General features: G+C 38.3%; 1 protein-coding gene across 1 annotated transcript in view; it reads left to right on the top strand.

The window, feature by feature from the left end:
* fbxo41 (F-box protein 41) overlaps positions 1-19,965 on the top strand; it is a 33,525-nt gene extending 13,560 nt beyond the window's left edge. Inside the window, exons 3-13 of the mRNA XM_062430911.1 lie at positions 3,714-3,921; positions 8,171-8,244; positions 12,465-12,853; positions 15,397-15,635; positions 15,763-15,878; positions 16,432-16,584; positions 16,758-16,853; positions 16,959-17,077; positions 17,511-17,669; positions 18,127-18,242; positions 19,903-19,965. Coding sequence (XP_062286895.1) covers positions 3,714-3,921; positions 8,171-8,244; positions 12,465-12,853; positions 15,397-15,635; positions 15,763-15,878; positions 16,432-16,584; positions 16,758-16,853; positions 16,959-17,077; positions 17,511-17,669; positions 18,127-18,242; positions 19,903-19,965 — 1,732 coding nt within the window. The remainder of the gene's footprint in view (positions 1-3,713; positions 3,922-8,170; positions 8,245-12,464; positions 12,854-15,396; positions 15,636-15,762; positions 15,879-16,431; positions 16,585-16,757; positions 16,854-16,958; positions 17,078-17,510; positions 17,670-18,126; positions 18,243-19,902) is intronic.
* The last annotated feature ends 6,916 nt before the right edge of the window (positions 19,966-26,881 follow it).

The following is a 26,881-nucleotide window of genomic DNA, read 5'->3' as shown; positions in this document are numbered from 1 at the left end:
TATTAATAGTGGATCACACGACTATGTGTGAAAAGCATTGCCTATAGCGCTGAGCTACTGTAGCTCTACAGTTCTACAGCATCTTTAAAGGATTTGAGTCCTGATTTTCTATGTTTTTCTTATTGTCAAAAAATCTCATGAGCAGAGCCAAACCAACAATGAGCTGATCCTACTTACATTTATTGTGTGTGTATCCAAAGTCTGATGTATTTTATTCCTCTGTGTCATTGTTGTTCAAAAACTATTAAAAACATATCAATGAGCCACATGGCTGCACTGGGTGACTTGCTTCTTCACCACAAAGAGTTTTGGACTCCAAAGAGTAATTACAGCAATCATGTTTTCAGTTTTGGGAGAGTAGTTCTTTGTAAGATGAACACCACTGTGCATGGAACGCAGTTGTTTATAGTTTTACCAGCCTGTTGTGCTACATACCACAACCTCTTGACTTTATATGCATCTTTAATTTACTGTTGTTTTATTGTCTCTCATTGTTCTTCATTGTGAACATAGTGTAGCTTTTAACTGCTTAACAGCCAGATATTAACAATATAGAAGGCCAGAACCTCAACTCCAAATTAATGCTAATATTGCTCTGTGTCTGCTGGATGGGAAAATAGGCAATTACTACTAACAAGTCCACCAAGGTGATAGATAATGTGTCAACATTGTGTTCACAGCTTGTTCCACTGCCCCTCAGTGCCCAGTAAATCCATCAAAGCTACTTAAAGTTTCAATCAATTCAACAGAGAACATACACATTTTGAACCTTCATGTAAAGGTAGCCAACGTCTGGGTAAGTGCTGGGTAAATTCTAGAGGTTTGTTCCAGCTTAAGTACCTTTTGAATTATTATTTGTAACCAGAGCCTGCCTCGTCCTGTTTCCATCTTCAGTTTATCCCTGCTGATAAAATCTATCAGATTTGTGACTGAGTGGTACGTTTGCCTTTTCCTTTTTCTGAAGTAGAGAGATTTGACAGTTTGGTGAGGATGAGATGGATTGAGAACAGCTTGGAGCTGAGACAGTTTATGTCTCGCACACACAAACACACACATTCTTTCAGGTTTCTCTGTAAATTTCCACAATGAGGAGCATTATCTCAAGCAGTGGAGACAGTGCACTGTAATAGGCGCCACTCAGACACTTAACACCCAACTGTATGAGTCTCAAAGAGCTTGATGTAGATAAAGATCATTTTTCTCTCATTATGAGCAATTACAGAGAGACAAACAGGAGTGATCACGTTGTACATGTAGAGATGTTATTGCCACTTAATTTCAGTATAATGTAGTTGCAGTTTTGATTGCACATCTGCTTTCATTTCTCCCCTGCAGTCAAACACCTAGACTAATTTTAGAGTCATATTTTTCTCATCTTTGCCTGAAGATAAGAAAAGTTAACTGTGCCAAACACCAAACTATTTTTATCCCAGAATGTCCCCATTTCAAGAAATATCACTGTGATTGTTGATCCTGTGTTTGGAAGGACTCTAGAGTGTATAATAGTTATTTTCAGTGAATGTTTTACAGTAGTTGTTGCATAAAAGCATCCACCAATCAGCCTCCTTCAGCTGTTTTTTTTTTTTTTATATGAGAAGACTTTCCGACTGTAGATGAGCAGCTTTGTTACATGTTAAAGATGTTTGAGGAAGGGAAAAGAAGAACTAATTTAATCCAAAGGGGCACAGAGTTTATGTCCCTGTTCATTTTCTGCAGTGATGGTCTGAACCTTTTAATGGTTCCTTTTGGCTTTGTCAAGGTTAGATGGATGAGTTGTTCTGTTAAGCTCTCCTGACTGTATTGTTTAGACAGTGGAGGCTTGGGCTGTTTATAGGAACACAAACAGAGATTCATGAAGAAAGAAGGCAGCTTGGGAATTGCAGAAGTCCCATATGGAGGCAGATCCACATTGACAGGAATGAAAAGAAAGAGAGACACTTTGCAAAGGAGGGATTTGGGACCTGTGAAATGAATAGCTGACTAATTGGTTGGTATATTGATGGGCAGTTATGAAGACACAGTAAAATGTGTCAAAAGTTGGATCATTTTAGCATGCTAGTTATCCCAACATGATGTAGTAGATGTATGTATGTTCATTGCTTGACGGGACGTGAGCTGTATTTTGATCATCAATTCTTAATCATTTATCAAGCAAGACACATTTGCTGGTTCCAGATCCAGTGTGACAATTTGCTGCTCTTTTCAGTTTCATGACATTGTAAAATTGAGTGTATCTTGGGTTTATGACTGTTGGTGATATAAAACAAGCAATCTGAATGAAATCTGACATTGTTTAAACAAAAGTAAACAGACCACTTGACAAATATAATCATAATGAGTAAGTGCAGCCTTGGTAAAAATGCCCCATAACTTAAAGGATGAACAGTATGTTTGCAGGGTGGATGTCAGTTAGGTGAAGTTTCTCTGCCGCTGATTGAACGTGTTTTTTTTCCATTGTGGCAGCTGTCACTGATGTGTGCGATTCTTTATCCTTTGGGTGGGTGGTTTCACCTGTTTCTGTTGGCTGATCTGAACATGTACCATGTCATGGCCATGGATGCAGAGATCACTCATTGTTACTGCACGTTTGGGAACTGTGTCATAGCTGCAACGCTTACAGTAGTCCATAAGCTGATAGACAGAAAAATGTTGATAATTAAAGTATTTATTCTGGCAAAAATGCCAAATTTGAATATGTTACTGTGGACTGTTGAAATAAGTTTTATTTTCTGACATTTTAAAGTAGAAACAATCAATGATAGACAGAAAAATCAATAATCATAAGCCAAGCACAAATGTACTGGGTTAAAATGCATCATATGATGAAACTAATCCGATCTCAGCATTTAAGAGTATTTCGAGACCATATGCACACATGACTAGTCTTGCAGTTATTTTTCAGTCAACGCTGGGAAGAATTTATTCAAGGAATGTGATAATATATGCTGAGCAGGCTACAGACATCTACTTACACTTTCTGAACTTGTGGTTTGTTTGCCTCTGTATCTGGGTAACACACTGTCCCTTAAAATGACAGGAACTTGGCCCTCTTCTGCCTGCGATATAAATATCCAGCTGCTCTCTCACCCTCTCTTCTTCTTCTTCTTCTTCTTCTTCTTCTTCTTCTTCTTCTTCTTCTTCTTCTTCTTCTTCTTCTTCTTCTTCTTCTTCTTCTTCTTCTTCTTCTTCTTCTTCTTCTTCTTCTTCTTCTTCTTCTTCTTCTTCTTCTTCTTCTTCTTCTTCTTCTTCTTCTTCTTCTTCTTCTTCTTCTTCTTCTTCTTCTTCTTCTTCTTCTTCTTCTTCTTCTTCTTCTTCTTCTTCTTCTTCTTCTTCTTCTTCTTCTTCTTCTTCTTCTTCTTCTTCTTCTTCTTCTTCTTCTTCTTCTTCTTCTTCTTCTTCTTCTTCTTCTTCTTCTTCTCTTTGTGTTTGTATTCTGTATTAATCTCTGTCACCAACACTCTGTGTGCACAGTCTCCATACAAAAATGCAGGACAGCAGCTGGCGTGTATGTTAGAGGGGTTTTGAAAAAAATGTGGAAGGAATAAAATAGTGTCCTGAAGTCACATAAGGACCATCTGTCATCACATGTGCATTTCTGCCACAAGCGATCTATTCCTAATCAGATAGTTTTACAAATCAGACAGACAGAGAATAGAAAATACAAATCGCTTCAGTCATAATAAAGTATATTCTCTATTCTCCTCTGCCCCCAGGGAGGTTGCCCAGATTGACCAGTTCCTGCAGGAGACAGCGGCACGGGAAGCCAACGCCAAGGTACGCCTGCAGCAGTTTATTGAGGAGCTGCTGGACCGAGCTGACCGCGCCGAAAAACAGCTGCAGATCATCAGCAGCTGTGGCACCACGCCGAATGGCAGCTTGGGACGCTGCAGTCTTCAGGCCTCAAAGGGCAATGGACGCCAGGTGAGGTTATCATAACATGACGCTCAGAACAAATACTTCTAAAATTGTTGAATTGATGCTCACCATGACCTGCATGATAATACAAAGATTATTGAGATGATTCAACAAGCCATATTGTTTTCATATAATAAGATTCAGGCCAAATTCTGATTATTTTATTTTATTTGTATTATTTTATTGTGATTTTTTTTAGAAAATAATTAACCTTAATCTATTTGTGTAATTAGCCAGTAACTTTAAGGCTGCAACCTTTTCCTGCTGAATTGTGCATAGGCATTGATTATATTGAGTAATGTCCCTGTAATGCACCACAGGTGAAACCTCTAATAGACTTCTTGGTCCCAGAGACACGTCTGCTGTGATTTACATGGCTAAAGTGTAGTAACTGTCTACAACATTCTCATTTCTTTTTTTAAACATAAGCAGTTAATATTCAATAAACTGGAATCTCCTCGAAGTGAAACTGCACACACTGGATGAAACTTTCTGGTTGAATGGAGATAGAAAATGGAAAAGGATGCATTTCCTCACCACAATTTTGTGTTTAATTTGAACCAAGATTAAACATACAAGCTGTGGGTTTGTTAGTGGAACCAGAAAATCGTGTGTGTGTGTGTGTGTGTGTGTGTGTGTGTGTGTGTGTGTGTGTGTGTGTGTGTGTGTGTGTGTGTGTGTGTGTGTGTGTGTGTGTGTGTGTGTGTGTGTGTGTGTGTGTGTGTGTGATTTTTTTTTTTTAAACCTTAATAACTGAACTTGAAGTGATAGTGCTTAAATTACATTATGACAACAACTTTTTTATTTCGGTTTATTTATATGTATAAACCATATGTCATTGACGCTGTGTTTTAATTGTACTTAATACCTAAAAATAGTGGTCCCTCTCAATTTAAGTGGACCTATCATGCGTTTCCTTATTTCATCATCACTGTGATTATTTCTGCTAAAACTATTCCTCACTATGTTATTTCAAACTGGTCTGCTGAACAAAGCTGGCCAATCAGAACAGCCTGTTTGAGACAGAGGCTAAACTAAGGGGCTATATAAAGGGCCAGTATAAGATAGGCGTTTTTGGAACTATAAATCATTTAAAGCTACTCTAGTGAAGTTGAAAAATAAGGAAATATACAGCTAAAAATAAGTGTAATAGGTCCCCCTAATTTTTTTTTTTTAAGTATCAGCAGGTGGTGCTCTTAAAATTGCCATCTCATGAGAAAGAGGCGACCTGTTTCATTGCATAAAACTGTGTGCAGCATGGAAACCACTTCTTGCTCTTACTGAAGGTTTAGACATGAATTTGAATCAGATGTAATTTGGTACAGATCTGCCTGAGAAATACTAGCTGTCTCACTTTCACTCATCATGTGTAGTGCTCAGTAAAAAAATCATCTTGTTCTCAGATCACTGTTACTGAGTGCAAAGATATTATCGTCATCCTCAGCTCATTCACTTTATATAGCGATACAGTAAATAATGTAAGTGATCTTAATTGTAACACTGTGTAGCCTGCAGCAAAAAATATTTAAATATGTTTTCTGCAAACCAATGTTCAGAAAGTTTTTTTTTTCCTTTTTTTCTTGACTTGTACCGAAAGCTTTTTGACCCATGACTGCCCTAAAACCTAAATTTAGACTTTCTCTCTTCAGATTTTAAGATCAGTCACTTCCTTGTCTGTTTCCTCATGCCAATGGATGACTGAATAATCAACATGACAAGTACAAGTGTGGAGACACAGACTGGTTGGCACCTTGTTACACTAAGGGAAGCCCAGAGATGTGACCTGACCACCCATACTCAAAACCTGGCTCTCCATCTCTCTGTCACGGCATCAGCAAGGCCGCCCTTAACTCTTAGGAGACAGCTTTTAGAGCCACAGAGATGTTTGAGGAATAACAGTAAGAGAAAGGATGACCGACTGCTTTCCTGCTCTCTCCCCAGCTCAGTCTAATGCATTTCTTCACAGGAGGTGCAGGATAGATGCACATTGTTTGGCTTTGTAACTGAGATAAATTGGAGAGAATGATAGCAAAAAATACAGAAAGACTTCATTTTAAGACCAACCTCAAGTCACCAGATTAAAGTTTTACCTCCTGATGCACAGGAGAGAAGTTTTGTGTTCCTCCCATTTCTGAGAGATTTGTCTCTGTTCTGCTGTCACGGCTTGCTGGCCAGGAATGAGAACCATGGATAGTGTTTGCCTGTTTCCTCTCTGGTCCATTTTCACTGGCATGTGGCCAGAAACAAGCTGTGTGAGTTAGAGGGAGAGAGGGAGTGACAGTGTATGTGTTTATGCACATTTTCTCTCTGTGGTACGTCGCCGGTCTGGTACACAAAGTTCCACCTGGCACTAGTTCACACACATAGATACACTTACATATTCAACACAGTGTATTTTAATGCACAGGCAGCTTTGATCGCTGTATGGAAGGACAAGGAGTATTTTTCAAACCGAACAAATAGAGTGAGAGTGCACGCCAACATCTAAGACCTTAAAATTCTCACCCTTTTACTCCCTTCAGAGCTACAACCAAACATTTTAGGTTGTAAGAAAGCTGGAGTTTTGCATCATTAAAAGAGTACTCACTCAATCTCAGACTAACAATGGACAGTTTATCCCTCTCAAAAAAGGATCAATATTGTTGCAGCAGAATCAGAAATGTCATCTTTTTTATTCCATGCGCTCTCCTGCTTTGTCCTGCTGCCCACACTACCCACAATGCACCTAAGGTCAATACACTCAGCTGGACTGTACATTCTCATTAGGTGCATGTTTAATAACTGTACTTAATTCCTAATTCCTAATAAACATCCTATTGATTCTTCACACACCTTAGCACTTGGACTGTACAGATTTGGGTGTGCAATGCCAATAGCTGATAAGGTAGCCGCAAGACACCTTTTTTATTTTTTTATTTATTTTTTTTACATATGCAGTAGTACTCCCCAAGACCTGTAAACACACTTTGATGTGTAAATTTGACGAAATGTCTCTTTAATGTAGGGGCTTGAGGATTGAAGCTATCTTTTCTATTATGGGTCAGGATATGCCAGGATGTTTAGTGTTGATATTTATGCAGGTTATTCATTCATGGCGTTTACTGGGTGAGCATGTTCTTGCTCCCCAGTGGAGGAATCCTATCCAATTTAAGTACTTTGTAAACTTCGCTGTAGCGCCACCCTCAGACCAAATTGTCATCTTTGAACGCGAGATAATTAAGCCTAATGGCAGAATATCAATGTAATTTTCAGTGCATATCCAGGGTTCCTAGATGATCATTTCTATTTCTGCCTGTTTACTTTTTTTTTTTTTTTTCATTTTAGACATTAGACATCACTGCAGTCTTTGTCAATTATCTTGAAAACCAGTTGCTGGATCATGACCCCCCCCCCCCCGAATGTATCTTAATTTGAACACAGATGTTAATCCTTGACTTTGGACATAGATAATCTATTTAATAGTGATATGACAACCTTTAGTTTGTATAAAACTTTTACTATAGATGTGGTTTAAGGCTCTGAAAACAAGTGGATTTTTGAGTTTACATGGTCTCAGTCATGTAATTATCTTGTGGTTTTTGGTGACCCATGGCCTTTTCTTAAATGTCACACTCAATCAGCCTACCCAAAGAGCAAAACCTCTCCATGTTGGACATTTGCTGAGCTTTTCCTCTTGTGCCACCCTCAGGACAAAATGATCCCAATAGTCTGAACATGCTTCTTCTTCATCTATGACTGATCATCATTTCCTCAGCTGCTCTCATCAGTTGTACCGTACACACTAAAATCTGTGAAAGTGAAGTCAAATTAAATCACACAGAAATGTCCAACGTCTTTGACATGAAGATCAGTTATGTTGTTTATTTAAACCTTATTATATTCTATTCACCAAACCAGAGCTGAGATGCCAAAGCTGGTTTGAATAAAGTTTAGAAAATCTACCCCTGGTAACTGATATATTGTAGGTTTCTGTTTGATTCACTGTAAGATTTACTGCTCTGTTCATAGGGAATTTATTAAGCAGTGCACTGTTGACATTTTAATAGCAATGCCAACTTATTTACAACATATACCTGAAGTCACTTGTATATTGTCAGTTGGGAACAAATGAATGATACAGCCAGAGCATAAAGGATGTGACCCACTCTTCAGGGTAGTAATCTTACAAAACCTTATCTTTCGAAATGTTTTCTTTATAAAAACTTCTTTCTACTATTTTTCTTTTTCTAATCTGCATTTTCATGTCTCCCTGCAGAGAAACTCCAGCCTCTCTGGGAGCACAAGGGGCATGTACCAAGTGTCAGACCGACGTTCCTCCCCGAGCACAGGGTAAGTCAGCACGCTGCTCCTTATACACATTATAGATGATTTCTAACCTAGCCAGACCTTTTTACCATGAATGTGAAATATAATCCATCCAGATTACCACTGTGCCATAAAGAGCTTTGTGGTTACACTTACTGGTACACTTAACCAACAAGTAAAGAGGGGATTATCCAAGCTCTCAGTGGCCATATTACATGTGATATAATCAGGAATCATTTTGTCTTTCTTGCACATTTTCTTAAGATAATAATAGGAAAGGTTTTGTATTAATAGAGTGCCTGGAGCAGAAGGCCAGTTGTTTAGGGAGATGTGCAGTCTCTGTCTGCCAGTTTATTTGGATAGAAACCTGGTTTTCTGGTGTGGCTGGAGATCTTGAGGCCCTTGGCTGTCACATGAATTGGTTGCACCACGTGTTTCTTACCTAGAGCGAAACACAATCTGTCAGTTATGTGGAAATGTAACAGCTCCCCTGGAGCCCTGGGTCTTTTAACCACCATCTACTGTGCTGGCTACCCCCACCCCATGGGACACAACGTCAACCATGTGAATGAGTGTTTGTAAGCACGGCAGCTGAAGTTACAGTACCTCATGAAAACAGTAGAAACAGTGGAAGTGCCATGGTTTCTCCCTGTGTCTCTTTCACACACGAGTTTATTAAAATTAAAATTCACTAGATTTTAGTTATTTCCATAAACTCTTTTTAAAAGAAGAGTGAAGAGTCCACACGAGCAGGGTTGCATGCAGACTTTGCATCGCAGCAAATAGTAAACTATGATTATATTAGTTTTTCTGTTTTCCGAAGTTCACATAACAACTACTCTGCCGAAGTTCACTTAGATTTATATTGCAATACTTAAGTGCTGAAACAATAAACAGACTGAATTAGGCACCCCACAGAAAATCAGTTGTTGATCTTTTTCATAATCTGTGAATAATGAAAAGGGACATATTGTGCTTTTTGTGATTTTCTGTCATTTATATACTGTTATATCTATGTTAAACATGGTCAAATTTCCAAAACTTAATGTTAACGAATGTAAAATGCTCTCTTTAGAAAATAAGAAAAATAAGTGAATATAAAAAATAATCCTACTACTCTGGTTATGTACATAAATGCATGAGCAATTGGAGCAAATGCACCCCCTATTACAGAGAACAGTTATGGTTTTGCTACTCCACTTTTTGTCTTTTTATAAATAAACCATCATACAGTCACTGCAGTCAGGTGATTATATCTCAAGCAGCTTATATCAACAATTATTTTACTATTTTCAGCAACTGATAAAAACTAGTAATAACAAAAATCACGTTTTTAGACCACCTTTCAAGTTGATTCAGTCCAACTCGTTCTGATTCCCAGGTTGTCAAATACTGACACTTTGTCACGCCCCTCAGTGTCCGATACCAACGTCCAAGATGCCCTCTAGCATCTCTATGAGGTGCAGCAGGCTTTCTGAAAAATAAAGTTGTTTTTTTTTTTTTAGATTTGGATAGCAGAGAGCACCATTAACCTCCCATGATCCTCAGCCACAGTTGCTATGGAGATTAAGGCAGTCTGCTTTGTTACTCTTTACAAAACCATAATTTATTTCAAACTGATTAAGATTTAGTGTGCATTCATGGAGTTTAGGTGGTCTAGAAATGCAGGAAATTTGTTTTAAATGACTATTTTTTTTCTTTCCAAGTTTGCTCCCACATTTTAAAACATAACCAGCCGCCCATGGTCACATAGCCTCCAGAGCCACCACAAGTTGGCTGAGAGGAAGCTTTCAAACACAGGCTGAACTGAGGGGCAGCATTAAGGGCCAGCATAAGATCAATTAGTTTTTTTTAAAAATGTAAATCATACAAAGTACTCCAGTAGAGCCCCAGAATATAAGTATAGACCTGGAAATGTACATGATACGTCTCCTTACAGACATTTATCAAGTAAAACTGCCTAACATTCGCTGATGCAAGCTCATCAAATGTGTGGATTTGCTGATTTCCTTGATTTATTATTACAAATTGAATACGTCTTCTTGGGCTCTGAGAAATTGTAATTGGCATTTTTCTCTATTTCGTTACATTGCAGTAGACTGATTGCATAAATAATTAACAAGTGGTCTTTTTAATATTGAGCATACAGTACAGTGTGGTTTCATACATTGACATCCATATTAAGATATGTATATGCAGTACAGTTTTGAACAATGTGATATACAGATTCTATTTCAGTCAGAGGTGCAGGTCGGACATCTCTCTACACGCTCACTAAAGTATTTCTGAGTCTCTGCTGGAGATGTCAGACACATGGACGCACCATAATACCCTGACTAACACAACTGTCATTCCCAGTTGGTGTGTGAGTGTGACGTCACACAGAACATGTCAGGCCTTCCCCATTGAATCATGAATGACACGACACACACACAGTGGCCCAACAGCGACCCGCAAAGCCTTCTGTCTCACGTTATTAATAGCTCTTCATTAAGGACCAAAATATTTTTGCCAATAGATATAGCAAATGTCATCATCTCGGTTGTGATTCTGTTTTGTGATTTATTGATATCGAGCTCACCAGATATTCATGCAACTGTCAAATATCAATATCAATAAATATCAATAATTGTATGTATTCCATAGTTCATGTGTAATAGCGATCAATTTATAATTGTAACAGTGTCTGTATGGATAGATGTCAAATAAAGATGTTCTACATACAGTAATGTCCAAAAGCAGTGATTTTGTCGATGTTGTATGTGAATTGTACAATCAGGACATAAAAACTAACATTCAGAGTGAAGTTTTTAATGTTTATGTGCACAGTAGGAAACACAAGCAGTGAGATGAGACAGGAGGGAGTGTTTTTCCTGCCTCTGATTATTGTGTTTTATATTTGCTTTGCAGTCTGGATACACACACAAACACTGAAATAATTAGTTAGCAGTAGCTAATAATATGTTGCTTGGGATTGAGGTCAGTTCATGTCGTTATGTCATGCAGTTGATTTAATGTTGTGAAAACATTAAAGTGGTGCAACTGTTTTTACAACCAGCTCATTAGAGAATTTATTCATGATTTGAAAAAGCCAGATTTTGTCAGTGTCCCAGTTTTGATGGTGAAACCATAAACAAACACCGCCGGTTATTTGTGGAACAGCATCCCATCTCCTGTGCATCCTTTTCCTGCGGTATCACCTGTGGTTCTTTTTTGTTTTTATCCCTAAAATGATACGTGCGGATGCTTTGACTCTTATTATTATGCTGAGAGGAAAAAGGAAGGAGCAGTAAGATGGAAGAAACGCAGAATGGAAGAAAACTGTCCTAGTTTTTGAGAAGCTGATATTTGCAACTGCTCATTACTTGTGTTATTTTCAGTACTGTAGCAGTATGTACTGTATAATAGCTGCCCTCATTCTACTGGAAATCCCGTGAAACGCAGCTCTGTCTTACAGCACCTTTTTGTGGTTCATTTTTGTTTCAGAGGTTCAGTGCATCCATTACTGTCAAATTAAATACTATACCTGCTGATTTCCTTAGTAGATGTGAATCTCACATAAAACAGAGCTGTTTTCCAAGACAATAACAATCAGAAGAATAAAATGAAAAAATCATTGATGCATTACGAGGAAATTTAAAGATGGTACTGGTTTCATCAGGATCTTTTATGTGCAGTGTTTTTGCATGAGGTGAGTGTGCTGTTAGATAACCAGAGTTGGACTTTTCACCTACAGTATCTACTGTACCTAATTAGTTTTATCTTCTACCAAGTGTCAAGTGGAAGTAGGACTGCATATCTCATTTAATTCTGTGAAAACATGGCATGACATGGTAATGTGTTAATTTTGAAAAATGAAATGAAATACTGTTTTTTCCAGTCAGTCATGATTACCATGTGAATGTATTAATAATAGAAAAGGATATCTGCAACAGTGATCTTCTCGAGACAGTGCAATTATTTTTAGCTTTTTCTGTATTAAAATAGGGCCAATAGATGACCAAAAGCTCTTCAAATATACACCACTGGAGCGTTTTCAAGACTTGATTCTGCCTCTGTTTCTTGAAAAGATCATGAATAGATTCAACTTTGATGGATTTGTCACCTTATGATGTAAATTCTCATTGTTGAGAGCAATTGGACCATCAAGTTGATATTGTACAACAAAAAAACAATTTCAGAGCAATTCAGTCATAAATTGTTTTACTGTTACTTATCTCTCACTTCCATCTCTTTTTCTGCAGAGCATCAGGGCGAATCAAGTCTGTCTCACAGGGCTCTGGGGGTTACGATAGTGACAGCGTGGAGATGCACCCTATGGAGGATTGTCCCGAGGCTCAGTACTATCACATGCAGTGCCGGCTGGGTGAGGGGGGTTACGAGCGCTCCCCTGGATGTGGTGGAGGAGGATCGAGAAACTGGGGTCTCCGTAAACAGGCTATCCAGAACTGGCAGCGGCGACCTTACAGGAACAGCACTGAAGGCGACGAGGGAGACGTGTCAGACGTGGGCTCCCGGACCACCGAGTCTGAAGTGGAGATGTGGGAGCAAGACAGGAGAGCTGTGGCTGAAGTCCAGCAGTCTGCCGCCCCCTATCCTCACCACAGCAGATCCGGATATCGCCCTAACGCAGGTAAGGATTCTTACTCTTAGAAATGTACATATTGTATCTCACATATTCTCTCCAGTCTAACCATTCAGCCAGTAACTCTGACACATGGGATTTACAGAATAAAGGCCTTGGAATGACTCCCATAAGATCAATGACTGATGTGGATCTGGGTCAGGCTGAGTCACTGTAATATTTCAGGAGCTGTGTCACTGACCAAACTCATTCTACAAATTAAGAGGAGTGCGGACCAGCTGTGAGCTTATATGGCATCATGGATAGGAATGGAGGAGGCCACATACTGTATCTGCTGCAGAGTGTAGACACCACAGTGTAAACACTTAAAAAATCACTTAAACTCTGAAGAAACTTAAAGCACAATCACAACAATTATTATTATTATAACTATTAAACTACTACTATTATTTTTTTTACTACTATTATTATAATTATTACTATAACTAGTGTATCCTGACAAAGATGAACAGCAGTCTCTAGTTTAAACTAACTGGCAGAGAAGGAAAGATGTTTAATTCAGAGGGCAGTATATGAAAGTATAATGTGTTTTCACAGCACCACATACCATATGTCACCATGTGTAGTTTTTAGAGAACAAAACCGATGTTATGCTCCATTTTCAACAAAAGCATTCATCTGTTTTTATGTTGATAAGACAAGTTTATTAATGTAGCATCTCTCAAACACAGAGGCAATGCTTTATGTAAGGAGATAACATGACATTTAAAAGCATATGTAAAAATGAAATAGTAGAATACAATTTGATAAATTAATTTGAAAACAAATAAGCAAAAAAAAAGGTATAATGCAGTGTAAGTTTACCCAAATTCACAAGAAAAATTGTGATTCTGCACATCATTACGTATTTATTCATTTTGTGTTCTTGTTTTTGTATTCAAATTTTATTTTTAAATATCATATCTAAACAGGGATATGATGAGGTGTATATTTTAAGGTTTATAATACTGCTAATTGTCATGCAGTGCAGTCTGATATGATCTGAATTTATTGCGTTGATGACAAGTGTGATTTAATTATCTACAGTTTGTTTTTCAGGATGTGTTTACACTGTCTGTCGTAGACGATGAGTAAACCAAGTCATACATTGCTGCACGTCCTACACTATACTTTCTGTGTGTCTGTGTCTTTGGTAGACTTATAACATATTTGTATTTGAGAGAGCACTATTTGCCTGATGTATCCTCTCAGTTTCTTCTCTCGTGCTAAGCTTTTTGCTTCTATGAGCGAGCCAAGTTGGAACGCCAGTCATGCTTGAACATTTTTTCAGCTCTTTCACAGATTGTACATCTCTCTGTTAACTTCCTACCATGCCAAGATCTTTAAACTCACTGCTGCTACCCTCCATTTTTACCCACCTGCTGTTGGGTTTCTTATAAATACCAGGTGGACTTGAGTAGTCAGTGAAAGAGCGAAACTGGGACAGAGCCCTCTGACAAATCTGTATGAACCGCTATGACGGCTCCATTAACTCAAAGATCTGTCTCATGTAACACTCAACATGTTACTGGCATTCCTCTGCTCTGACATAGTTCTCCTTATTGGGAAAGTCTCTGCCAGGTTTGATCAGATGGTATGCATCTACATGCTCAGTTTTTTTATCTCGGCATGTTACACACAGCTCTGCTTTTTTAGTTCATTTGGCAGTCTTGAGCGTAGGTGGTGTGTGTGTGTGTGTGTGAGAGAGAGAAAAAGAAAGATAGAGTGAGAGAAAGAGGAAGAGTGTAAGCAATGGTTCATAGCCCTGATGGTATCAAGCAGACTCCTTCCAAGGCCAAAGATGAAAATGAGTCATCTAGGAGAAATCTTGCTGGGAGGAATAAGCTGTTTGAATTGGACACTTGGTAACAGCCAGTAGATAGCAATACGGAGGATAAAAATGAAAGGAAGGAGAAAAAAATTATGTAATCTCATTCAATTTCTCGTTGAAGGTTGGCGCCACCATGTGACAGAAAACCTTTTTAGCATTTCTGGCCATTTCCTTCTAATGTACATTCTCTTTAAAAAAATTCAATAAGTAGACAAAATAGCGAGCATCTCTCCAAGCGAGTTTCCAAGTCACTTTTTCATTTTTGATATGAATAACTAAATAATAATAAAAAGTAGAACTTGCAGAATTTTAAACATTTACCACCCACTGACCCACCCTGCAGGACACTAACAAAATGAGGAACATTCACTACTGATTGCTCATACTGTGAAAAGTTACAGTATATAAATATGAACATGTAAGAATATGTGTCAGTAGATTAGACTTTTTTTGATGTCATAAAAAACATGGCATTATAAAAATAATACAGGTAAATTGCACAGCAGAGTAAACATCTGACACTATTATGTGTGTAACATGTGGTATCTTCCTACCTTCAGCAGGATGGCCATCCCACAGTTTAAAGAATCCTTGATAACCTTATGTCAAAATGCATTGTCATAGTCTAAACATTAGAAATAGTCAATTTGTTAGAATTTAAGCTGCTGCCCTCCAGTGGTGAAGCGCATAAAAGCAACAAAATAGTTTTTTGTTCCCATAGGTCGATCAGAAGGGGGCTACAACAAGCCCTGCCGTCATGAGAAGAGCCCATCCAAATCCAACGAGGTGATCAGTCCAGAGATCCTGAAGATGCGTGCCGCTCTCTTCTGCATTTTCACCTACCTGGACACTAAAACTCTGCTGAGAGCTGCTGAGGTCTGCCGCAACTGGAGGTTTGTGGCTCGTCACCCAGCTGTCTGGACCAGAGTGCTGCTCGAGAACGCTCGCATTTCTTCAAAGGTGAAAGCTGATAGAAACTGTCAATAGTAAATAGCAGCAGCATGTATGGTAATGCATGTAACATGTGTCACCCTTTCTGATCTGTATTATTAAGATCACTTCACTGATTTCAATGTTCCTCTTGTAGTTCCTGGGCACACTGTCTCAGTGGTGCACTCAGACGCACTCACTCATCCTGCAAAACCTCAAACCACGACAGCGTGGCAAGAAGGAAACCAAGGAGGACTACCTTAAAAGCACACGGTGAGACACACATGCAGTAGAAACACATATACAGGCAGGATGTCAAAGCTGCACGCAGTTTACAATAAACTAACATCAGGTTGGACATTACTGCATTTTGGCTTTGATAAGCACTTTGCTTTGCAATGTATTGAACTGAGTGACAGGCTAAATTACTCCTCAAACAATGATTGATGAGAGGAAGCCAACAAGAGGAACATACGTGATTAATTACCCATCTGTTTGTGCTGTTTGATTATGTTCAGCATATAAAATATCAGTTTTCATTTCCTGAAAGAAGACACATAGAGGTTTGATGAGAAGTGAAGTTGTGTCTAAGTGTCCAGTGTGGGGGACACACAGTATGTTACAGCTCAAACTACTCCTTAATTGAGCAGACTCTGCATAGACATGCTGCCACTTGCATATATTGCCAAATACATTGCAGGAACATTTTGTTATGTGCTATAAATAGTAGAAGTGCTGTGCTGAAGGACAGGAGAATTACCTCCTCTGCTGTGTCTCTGCTACTCTGTTTTTTCTTGTCAATCTTCCCTTAATGTCCCCATCTTAGTGGCTGTCTGGAGGAGGGTCTGGAGGCGTTGCTAAAGGCCACAGGAAGTAACCTACTGATATTAAAGATTTCTCACTGCCCCAACCTGCTGACTGACCGCTCCCTCTGGCTGGCCAGCTGCTACTGCCGAGCTCTGCAGGCTGTCACTTACAGGTACACCCACCCAACCTCCATTACATTTTCACCTTGAAATTCTAACAGAAATGTTCAGTTTTCACCTTAATATATCAAGCACAAAATTTCCAGTTAATCCCCACTGAATGAGTTCATAAAACTGCACATGTATGTAATATAGACACAAACTGTATATGTGTGTTGTGTTCCAGAAGCGCCACAGACCCTGTTGGCCAGGAGGTGATCTGGGCCCTTGGAGCAGGTTGTAGAGACATCATCTCTCTACAGGTGGCACCACTACACCCATGGTAATACATATGGAAATAATAAGATACATTTGCAACTTTTGTGTTATGGTGACTATTCTGAGACAATTTATTGATTGCACATGACTTTAATTTTGTCTCTTTTAGCCAACAACCTGCTCGTTTCAGTAACCGATGCCTGCAGACCATTGGGCGATGTTGGCCGCACCTCCGCGCTCTCGGTGTAGGTGGGGCTGGATGTGGCATTCAGGGTCTGGCCTCATTGGGTAAGTGTTGCTTATATAAATATAATTCACGTTGTACTTACACTCGCTGGAAGTAATTTCAGCTACAATATGAAAATACATTATTCATGCCTGCAATTCCAGCACCGGCACACTTTTAAATTATGAACTGATTCACATATGCAGGAACAGTGTTGTAACTTTTGTGGCTAGATGATAAATGGATAAATGGTACGAGCGTGTGAAGACAGAAGATAACAAAGCAACAAAAATGTTCTCATAAACAACCCTTAAATGTGTTAATGCTAAAATTCTGTTTTAAAAATACATTTATGACTGTATTACACTACATATATTGCATTTCAGCCACAGTTGGCACAGACCTTAAATGTAGACAACCCTTTATGTCCTGCTATGACCTCTCCTGAGTATTATTCTTGACATTCTCCCGCTTCATTCTCCCCACTCTCTGCAGCGAGGAACTGCATGCGCCTGCAGGTACTGGAGTTGGACCATGTGAGTGAAATCAACCAGGAGGTGGCAGCAGAGGTTTGCAGAGAAGGGCTTAAAGGCCTGGAGATGCTGGTGCTTACCTCCACACCCGTCACCCCCAAAGCCCTGCTCCACTTCAACAGTGAGTCTGAAAATTACTGTATACAAGACAGTAGGCTAGTTAATATAATAGTTTGTCACACAGTACTATACTGAGTGTATTAAATGTACTGTATAGAAGCACACTGACAATACTGTGCACAGTGTAATATCATACAGTATTTGTAGGATATCCTCTGTAGAGTTAGCCCGTGATGCATGATACAGTTGCTACAATTACACAGTTATTGTTATAGCCAAGCAGTCAAAATATTTTTGTTATGGCCACCAAAGGACACTAAAACCAGTGTAGGAATAATAAAAAAACAAAGGAAAGGTTCTAAAAAGTAAAACTCACCTGTTCGGCTGCCTGCTTCACATACACATCACACAAAACAAGAGTGTATTTACTTGTCATATTTTTAATTACAAATTTAATTCAAGAAAACCCAGATGATTTTCATTTCAATGTTCTCTGAATCCTTCTTCCACTCACGTAGGCGTGTGCCGCAACCTGAAATCCATCGTGGTTCAGATCGGTATAGAGGACTACTTTGAAGACCCCAACAGCCCTGAAGCCAGAAAACTGTTTGATGAGATGGTCAACAAGCTGCAGGTAACAACACCTCAGCATTTCCAGTAGGACACACACTTGTCAGATCACCATACTGGTATTTCAGGCATTAAAACAAACTTTAATATTACAGCTTCTATGCATGTCAGGTTTTTTGTGTGTGTGTTTTATAGATTTAGTCCCTGCAAAGTGTGTACAAATTGAACAAATACATTTTCTCACTTACATTGAATGACTTTCCAAATATTTCAGCTTTCTTCTTACAACTTATATATAATGTAACTGCTGAAAATAAACTCTTTCAATAGTTGATTAACCAACTTTGGGTATACATACAAATACTATACTATAGTAAGCTTGGGCTTATATTTGTTCTAGAGCTGCAACTAATAATTATTTACACTTCCAATTAATCTTTCTATTATTTTCTCAATTAATCAATTTGTCCATAAAATGTCAGAAAAAGCTCATGATGACATGTTTTGTCTGGTTAATAGTCCAAAGTTGAAAGATATTCAGTTTACTATAATGTATGACACAGAAAAGCTTTAAATCCTTTTGCTTAAAAAAAGGATTAAAATGAATGATTGTACTAGTAGTTATAATAGTTCATTTTTCATTTTTCTGTTGATCAACTAATTGATTCATAAACTATTTTTTTTTTTACAGTTCTTAAGTTGTGGTACTACTATAGTACAACGCCAGCATCAGAAAAATATTAGATTTATAGTGAAGGTGTCTCCCCAACCTCAATGGACAAATGCTTTGCACATACAAACCTTTCCTTTAGCGCCGTCAACAGACAGATCTTTACATTTCTAGATGTGACTATCTCCCATTCTTTTAACACATAAACACATGTTTGCTGTTCACATTTCAGTTCTCACCAGAAAAAAATCCATGAATTTTCCCTCAGAACTATAAACAGGCCACACTTCATTTAAATGATTTAATAATGATCATATTGTGAATTTAGTTTCCTTTTTTAAGCCGACATTTTCTTGGATTTCTGATGTATACACAACATGACTAACAGTTTCACCTAAAGCTGCTCAGCAGATAAGATGCATCTATTTTTAATACGACTACACACTGTTAAAACCGTGACTCAGTCCCTGAAGTCCCCATGATGGTTGGTTGTGGATGTGCTGCTACTGCTAACTCACTCGAGCAGAGGCTCACTGTGAGAGGCTCGGGTCATTCTTACAGTAGAGCTGACAACACTCAGACATTTAAGAGATTCAAAGGCTGTGAAATCCCAGGGTTTTATTTCTGTTTTGTTTTTATGAGTCAGTTATAGTGACTTCTTCTTGGGTATTACACTCACACTCACAAGATGGGGAAGTTGCTCACAGCAGTTAGGTAACCTCTCCAAAAGCTGCAAACAGTTATGATTTATTTTTATCCCTCTCTCTTCAAGTTTGCTGCGAAAAGGAAGCCAAAGATCTCCTCTCATGTCTAATCATCCCTTTTTTTTTTAAGCAAGCTCTATAAGACAGTCAACCTAACCCTGCTGCACCTCAGTGCTTTAAGGGTTCTATATGACTCATCCTTTATTTTACACATTCAAATACTTACTGCTAACTAAGAACATAAAAAAGAGAGAAAATAGAATATTTGGCCTTCAGATATCTCGATAAATTCATACATGGGTTGCATTCATTGAAATGAGATTCTGATGTCCCTCCTCTTTTTCTTTCAGGCTCTGAAGAAGAGACCTGGCTTCTCCAAAATCCTCCACGTCAAAGCAGACAGTCTCTGCTAACATCTTTTGTGCAGATTCTTCAAGTCTTGGAGAGGTGCCATGCGGCTCCAGTCAATCAAAAAGACCCAGCTGTTTTGGGCCCCCTCCATTGGGTTGAATAACATCTGCAGCACTGACAGAAACAACAGACGAGCGCTATGATGATGAACCAGGACTGAGGCTCAATGTGCATACTACACAAGGACAAACTTGAAACAGAAAAACTCATTCACTGCTCAAGTAGGGGAAATCGATATCTCTTATGTATTGGTGACATGAAACCAGTTAGGGAGCTTATGTGGACAGCAAAACACTTTGGCAAAGGCACTGTATATCCGATGAAGGGCCTTTCTCAAACTTTACTCAACAAAACTGTCAGATTCCTCTTTCTCAGTCGTCTTTTTATTTTCACCATGAAAGTGGTTTGTGTCATCGCACAGAATCAGATCACTTTCTTGAAATGCCTGGAGCCAGGTGACAGCGCTGTATTTAACTGTCTGACTCTCCATAATGCTTGACGTATACCTGAGACTACCTTCAGCACCAAGTGCTCGTGGGCAGCAGCACATTATACAGCATACATACTTTCCACTTTGAGAAGATTTAAATGATTGCAAGAAATTGTTGAGAAGTTGAATTTCTTAAGAGATCTTGAGCTCTCTTAAGAGTCTTGACACAGAGGCTTTATACGTTTGCGTGTGTGCAGATGTGTGAGTGTATAAATAGACTAGCCGAGGGTTGAATAAATGGTTTTCTTGCTACCTGCCCTGCACTATGTTGAAACTGGATAACTTTCAACTCTCAGAAGAAACACCTCCTGCTTCCACCCAGTACAGAAACATGCTGCACCAGCTCCAGGCACAGTGGACAGAGAGTTAACGCACAGACCACCTTTATGAACAGTCGTCTTTTAGCCACTGCATGGCAGCGATGCATTTAGCCTCTTCTACTGTACCATCCTCTGCTTCCCGATCATCAGATACCGGATCATGACTTAAACATGGACTCAGTGTTTTGATGTACGAGGCTCAAAGATGATCAATAACGCATTTCTCTAAAAACCGGTGCCATTTGTAACAGTGTCTGTCCTGATTCCAGCGAGCATTTTCTCCAATGTGCCATTAATGAGGGAAGAGGGACCATGCAAATGCAGATGTTTAATCTCTTCAAATCTAAAGTAACTTAATATTACTGGAGTTTGATTTGAGTGTGAGCAGCTCTTATTGAACATATGGTTTTGTGTTTCATATAACATGATCTCCAGGCGTATAGGGTTCTTACAGTGTTGACATATCATGAATTTCATATCTAACCAGACTGAACAGTGCCATTCATAGGACTCCTCATGAGCCTCTGTACAATCCTCATTTATGATTTTCGGCTGACATCCTCTGACTCCCTCTGCTGGTGTTTTCAGGCAGTTACACAGCCTACAGCCAGCTTTTGTGATTTGACACTTTGTGCCCTTTCCAGCATGGAACAAGAATCATCTTAACTATTTTACAGAACTCAAAACCAAGGGATCAGGTCCTCAGTGTCACCTTTCAATTGGGAATTTGATTTGGTGTCATGTTTGGCTTCAGCGTACGTTGTGGAAACTTTAAAGACGTATGAGTAGCAATACTTCAAGTTTTTAAACTCCTCTGAGCTGCAGATCAGTTTAAAGAGGAACTCTGCAGATTTCACAAACTCAGACTGTGAAAAAAAATAGCACTGCTGTTATCAGGGTTATTTTAGCTTGGAAACAGCACACATTTATTATAAAACCTGCGAGGCATTGACTTTGAAGGATGGGGGTGTTTACAAGGCTAACAGAAATACTTAATTGTGTTGAATTATGGGAGGCATATTTGGAGTGTGACCTGTACTCGGGACCAAAAGTAAGAATATCTCTGCCTCTGCTGCATCAAAGTGCAATAACTAAAAACAGCGGACTCCCCTTTGAGCAGAGCTCCCATTAGACACTTACATCCACTTTGATACTAAGAAATCATGCACGTTCATCAGGACACTGCGTCTCCTCCCTTGCGACATGCAGTTAATTTTACCTTGAACACTTCATTTGTCTCAAGGCAACTAGCCTTTTCTCTACAACAGATCTTAACATCCGTGGGTGGATTGCGCAACAGAGCAAGGTGGCGGTTTTCAAAAATGCTGAGCAGGCTTTTGTCATGTGGGCTCTTTAAAAATTCAAAACCCACTGAAGAGGAGAGCTGTTGGCTGCCGTTTTTGGTCTCTGCTTCATAGTCAAACATGTTTATGAGGACTTTTGCGGCTGCATATTGTCGTAATGATGTGTGTGTTCCAAGTCAGTATGTGAGAAACATTTGTGGATGTCCATTTCTTCATGATCTTCCAGTACTGCATATTATTAGCTTACACTTATACTGATTATCCACTCAGTTTAATTGAAGGAAACAGGTTTGTGGGAAAGGTGTAACACTTTGCTGACACAATAGAGAAAACACAATGCACTTGTTGATTTTGAGTTTTAGACAATCCTGCCTTCGCTATCAGATATTCTGTATATAATGTTTGTATAAAACAACAACAAAAAAAGAGAAAAAAAGGACCAGCATTTGATGTTATATAATATTAAGGTCATACTCATGAGTGGAAAAAGTTGAGGTTTACAGGTCTTCATTCGGTAAGCATTTTCTCTCCAAAGTTGAATGAAAGATAAACAGAGAATTATATTATGTATAACAGTAGTGTTGAAATTGCAGTTGTGTATTAGATACTTTATATTAAATGTGCATCAGAGTCATATAGAGATGGAAATTATTTAAGAAGAGGATAAAGATGATAATTCAGCTATTTATTTCTATAAAAAAGAGCGATGTGTATAATGTTGGCATGTTTGTGTTTGAGCATCAATCATTAAGTTGCCTTCTTAACTGTTCTGCTACTGTGGCAAGAAAAAAAATTAGATGTTCAAGAGCTTTTGATTGCCTGCAGGTTTTCTCTTTATTTGACCAAGTCTGTTGTTGCACTAGTGAGAAAAAAAAGATATTTCAGATGTTTATTATAAGAGTGTTGTTTTTAATGTTCAGCTATTTCTCAGTATTTGACAAAATATGATGCACTTTTTTTTTTCCTGAACACTTTTAATCGACCCGTCGGTCATCGGTTTAGTCAGAAACGACACTGGTTTCTGTCAGCAGGAGAGAGATGAACTGTTCACTTACATGTTCGGTTGCATAGAAAGAAGATTTTTGGGAAACACAGCAATCATATTTGAACTTGATCATAAGTGAACAGTTTGACTGATTTCTCTTACACCATCTCTCATATCTCAAAGGTTGGAAAGTCAAAGATTGAACCTGATTCAACTACATTCAAGTGCTTTTTAGGTTCATTGCCTATATGACCTTATGCTCACCTTTTGTATGTGTTACAGTAACATAGCCTTTGTTTTACGTTTGCATTATACTGTAGATTTCATGCTCATACCAACAGTACTTTTGCTTTATTGTGATAATGGACCTGCTGAAGACGTTGCAGAGCTTGTGCGCTCTGAAACTGCAGATTAGAGGTGCCAAGTATGCCAGAATAATTTTGGCTTACATCTCCATTCTCTGCCTCTCCTAATGTCAACCGTTTCTAATTTATTTTACTGATTGAGAACCTGAAGCATCGCTCATAAACCTAGGTGCTTCCTCATTCATGGTTTTGTCATTAATTGATTTTTATTTCTCCTTTACTGCATTTGTCATACTGTGCAGTTGGAAAAACTGAGTGTTCATGTACCTCTTTGTACATATTTTCCGTATGAATGATTGTACTCTGCCCATCCATCTGAATAGTATTTTACATATTACCTCAACACTTATCTGGGCAATTAAGTGTGACATTTTTTTTTCTTTTTCTTTTTTTTTGTTTTGACTATCATCAACAGGTATGCCAATTGGTCCACAAACATTATCCATGATGCTACAAGGACAAAAACAGATTTTGTTGCTGAAAAAAAAAACATTCCCAAAATATGATCAGCCTTCTCTGATGACTGCAATAGATGGAAATGTTTTACTACTCATTTTCACTCGTGTTGTCATCAATAAAATTGCTTTAAATTGTATTGGCTACTGGTTTCAGCTACTTCTTAAAATCATTTTATCTCACATTTTAAGAACTGTACCTTTTGATTACAGGTGACTGACACAGGGAAGGTTATGGATTATCAAGACATTGAGTCTGGTATTTATTTCCTAGAAGTCATTTTAAAATTACCATACTTGTGAAATGCAAATACCAATTTAAATATTTAATAAAAGCTCCGATGAACTGTTTTTATGCTAGCTCATTAGGGCACAGCAGCTAACAACAAAGCTAACTCTAACCCCCTCAAGGCCAACAAATTGATTAATGCAACTTTAACAACATGTGACTGTTGTTCTGAGTGATATTGTTCATGTTCAGAAATAGCCTGAATCTATTATCAAATTCTTATAGTTTAATTATTCACAGTCAATAGCATCAAATTATTTGTCACTGCGTTCATGTACAGTAGACATGGTTCTATTACACACAAGTAATTAATATAATGATTTATAAATTCGTCATTATTTTATTTTTTAAAAAAAGTTTTTATTCATATGCACAATAATAAAACAAACATTATATTTCACAGTACAAAGGCAAATAACTGCAGGAGAGGAAAAGAAGCCCAAGGGGCTTATATAAAATCCTCCCCTTTAGTATAAAAAATCACCATAACATATCAACCAAATATGAAAAGAGAAAGAAGCAGAAAGGGGCAAGAGACAAAAAAATACACAAACAAAGCAACAAAGAGAAAAGAAGACAACACCAAAAAATTGATCAAATCACAGGCTCATTTCAAGTAAATTAGGCATGAGTATGATTTGTTTGGAGAGAAGATATTTCATTAGGTAACAACAAGAAATGTATGTTACAATCACAGACTCATTTTAATTCATTTGTCAAAGTTTACATATTTAAGTCGTCAGTCGTTAGTTACAGTTTCCCTTTTTACAAGTTAATGAGGACATTCCTACATTCCTACATACCTACAACTCTTTGTTTCCTCATGTAGTAAATATGTTTTGTGAATGAAGCTACACCACCAAATCAGTGTAACAGATGACTTTACCTTCTGCTGATGTCTGTAGTTGAATGATTACATCCTGATCTACTCTTTTGCCTCATGCGTTCCCCTGCTGCACCGGGACCCCTGCCAGAACTTTGTCCCTCTGTGTTTCCCTCTCTGCTTTCCAACGAGCAGTCTGAATGAGGGAGGAGGGTGAGTAGACTGCCCACAGAAAACAAGGTTTCAGCTGTAAATCCTTGTAAACAGACTCGCAATGCACAGCAATCCCTTTGCTGATTTCATAACCACCATGTGTTGATGAAGCTCAGCTGCGTTTGTCTTTACTCAGAGCTCAAGGGGAAACTCTAGAAAGCAACTTTGAGGCAAATCTTATCTGATCTGCCATGAAATGTAACGTGCTGTAATTGGACAACTTCTGAACTCGTTGGCAAACCTGCCTGTCTCTGTGCTCTTGACACTTTCAGAAGGAGATCTCTGGTTACATCTCACAGTGGATTACTAAAGTTTTGCCACAACAAGGCCCTAGAGTAACATATTAATGATGAGAGGCCTTTAGCAAACTCCTTTTTTAATACCTACTCTCATTGAACTTTTTTTTCCTATATAGAATTTAGAGATTCAAAGTGCACCATTTACACCTATTTTAAATTAGCATATTCATCAATAATCCTTCCCCTTGTTCTAGTGTCTAGTTAAATAGCTTTAGGTTCTCCGGAAATTGAGTGTTTGTTTAGTGGCTCATTCAACAACGTGAGGTGCAGGACAAGACAAGTGTTGATGTTTGTAAATTAGGTCATGAGGAGACTTTAGCAGGTAAGATAATGTTGGTTGTTGTTCAGAGTCTGTGGCTCTGAATGCTGTCACGCTCAGTTTGACCATCTGCTCACCCTATGATTGAATGCTATCGCTTTATTCAGGATTTAATTTGTTGATGTATTGAAATAAGGACAGCTATGTAAAAGGTTGATGAAACGTCATTTAATCTAAATAAAGTAAAACTAGGGGGGTACAATCATGAAATCAAATATTTTAAAATAAAAAATCTCTCCTTTATGATTTCTCATTTTTTCCTAATAGGAGAAAACAGGACGAGTGATTTACAGAGCAGTAGACTAGACAGTAGTAGACAAAAAAATACAATTTAATTTCTGTCAGGTCCTGTGCACCCACACAGGTGTTTTCACTTGTAGCTTATTAGACTGTTCAGGCTGAAGTTGGGCAGGGCTATATAGAAAAATGCACAACGTCACCAACTCTACGGACTAATGCATGACAAAGGTATAAGAGTGCAGTTTTCAACATTTCAGTTGAGAATGAAAACTGTGTTGAATGCATTTCTTGTTTTGCTGCACTGCAAAATCAACAGGTTACCTTTGTTCCACTTCGACAGGTGAATTGGTGAATTTGCAGTCAACCATAGAAAGTAAAGAAACAGTGACTCATTGTGTTTGGTGTAGAGATGCTAGTCTAACAGTGTGTCATCCCCCTGCTTTGCATATTTCACTATCTGACTGCAAAGCTTAAAGGTGCTCATGCAATGATGATGTGTCATTCTGCATTCACCTGTTTGACTGAAGTCTTAACAAAACAAACAGCAATGACTCAATCAGGCTGCACATACCAACACATGAGGAGAGGTCAGGTCAGGCTAAATAAGTGAAAACACCTGTGTTGGAGATGTGTGATCATTAATAAACACACACTGTGGTTTATTTTTATTTTCAGAATAATTTCAACTCAAATTTAACATTGAGGGGATTGTAAAGTAAGATTAAGAAACTAAACAGAGAGGTGGTTGTTGGTTCTGTCTCTTGTAGTTGGCATGTTAAATGCCGTTCTCACACTGTAACTTAGGTATTTCATCAA

The sequence above is a fragment of the Scomber scombrus genome, chromosome 2 (assembly GCF_963691925.1).
Source record: "Scomber scombrus chromosome 2, fScoSco1.1, whole genome shotgun sequence".
Classification (NCBI taxonomy): domain Eukaryota; kingdom Metazoa; phylum Chordata; class Actinopteri; order Scombriformes; family Scombridae; genus Scomber; species Scomber scombrus.
The sequence above is the reverse complement of the archived record's forward strand: the minus strand, read 5'-3'. Positions and strand labels throughout refer to the sequence as shown.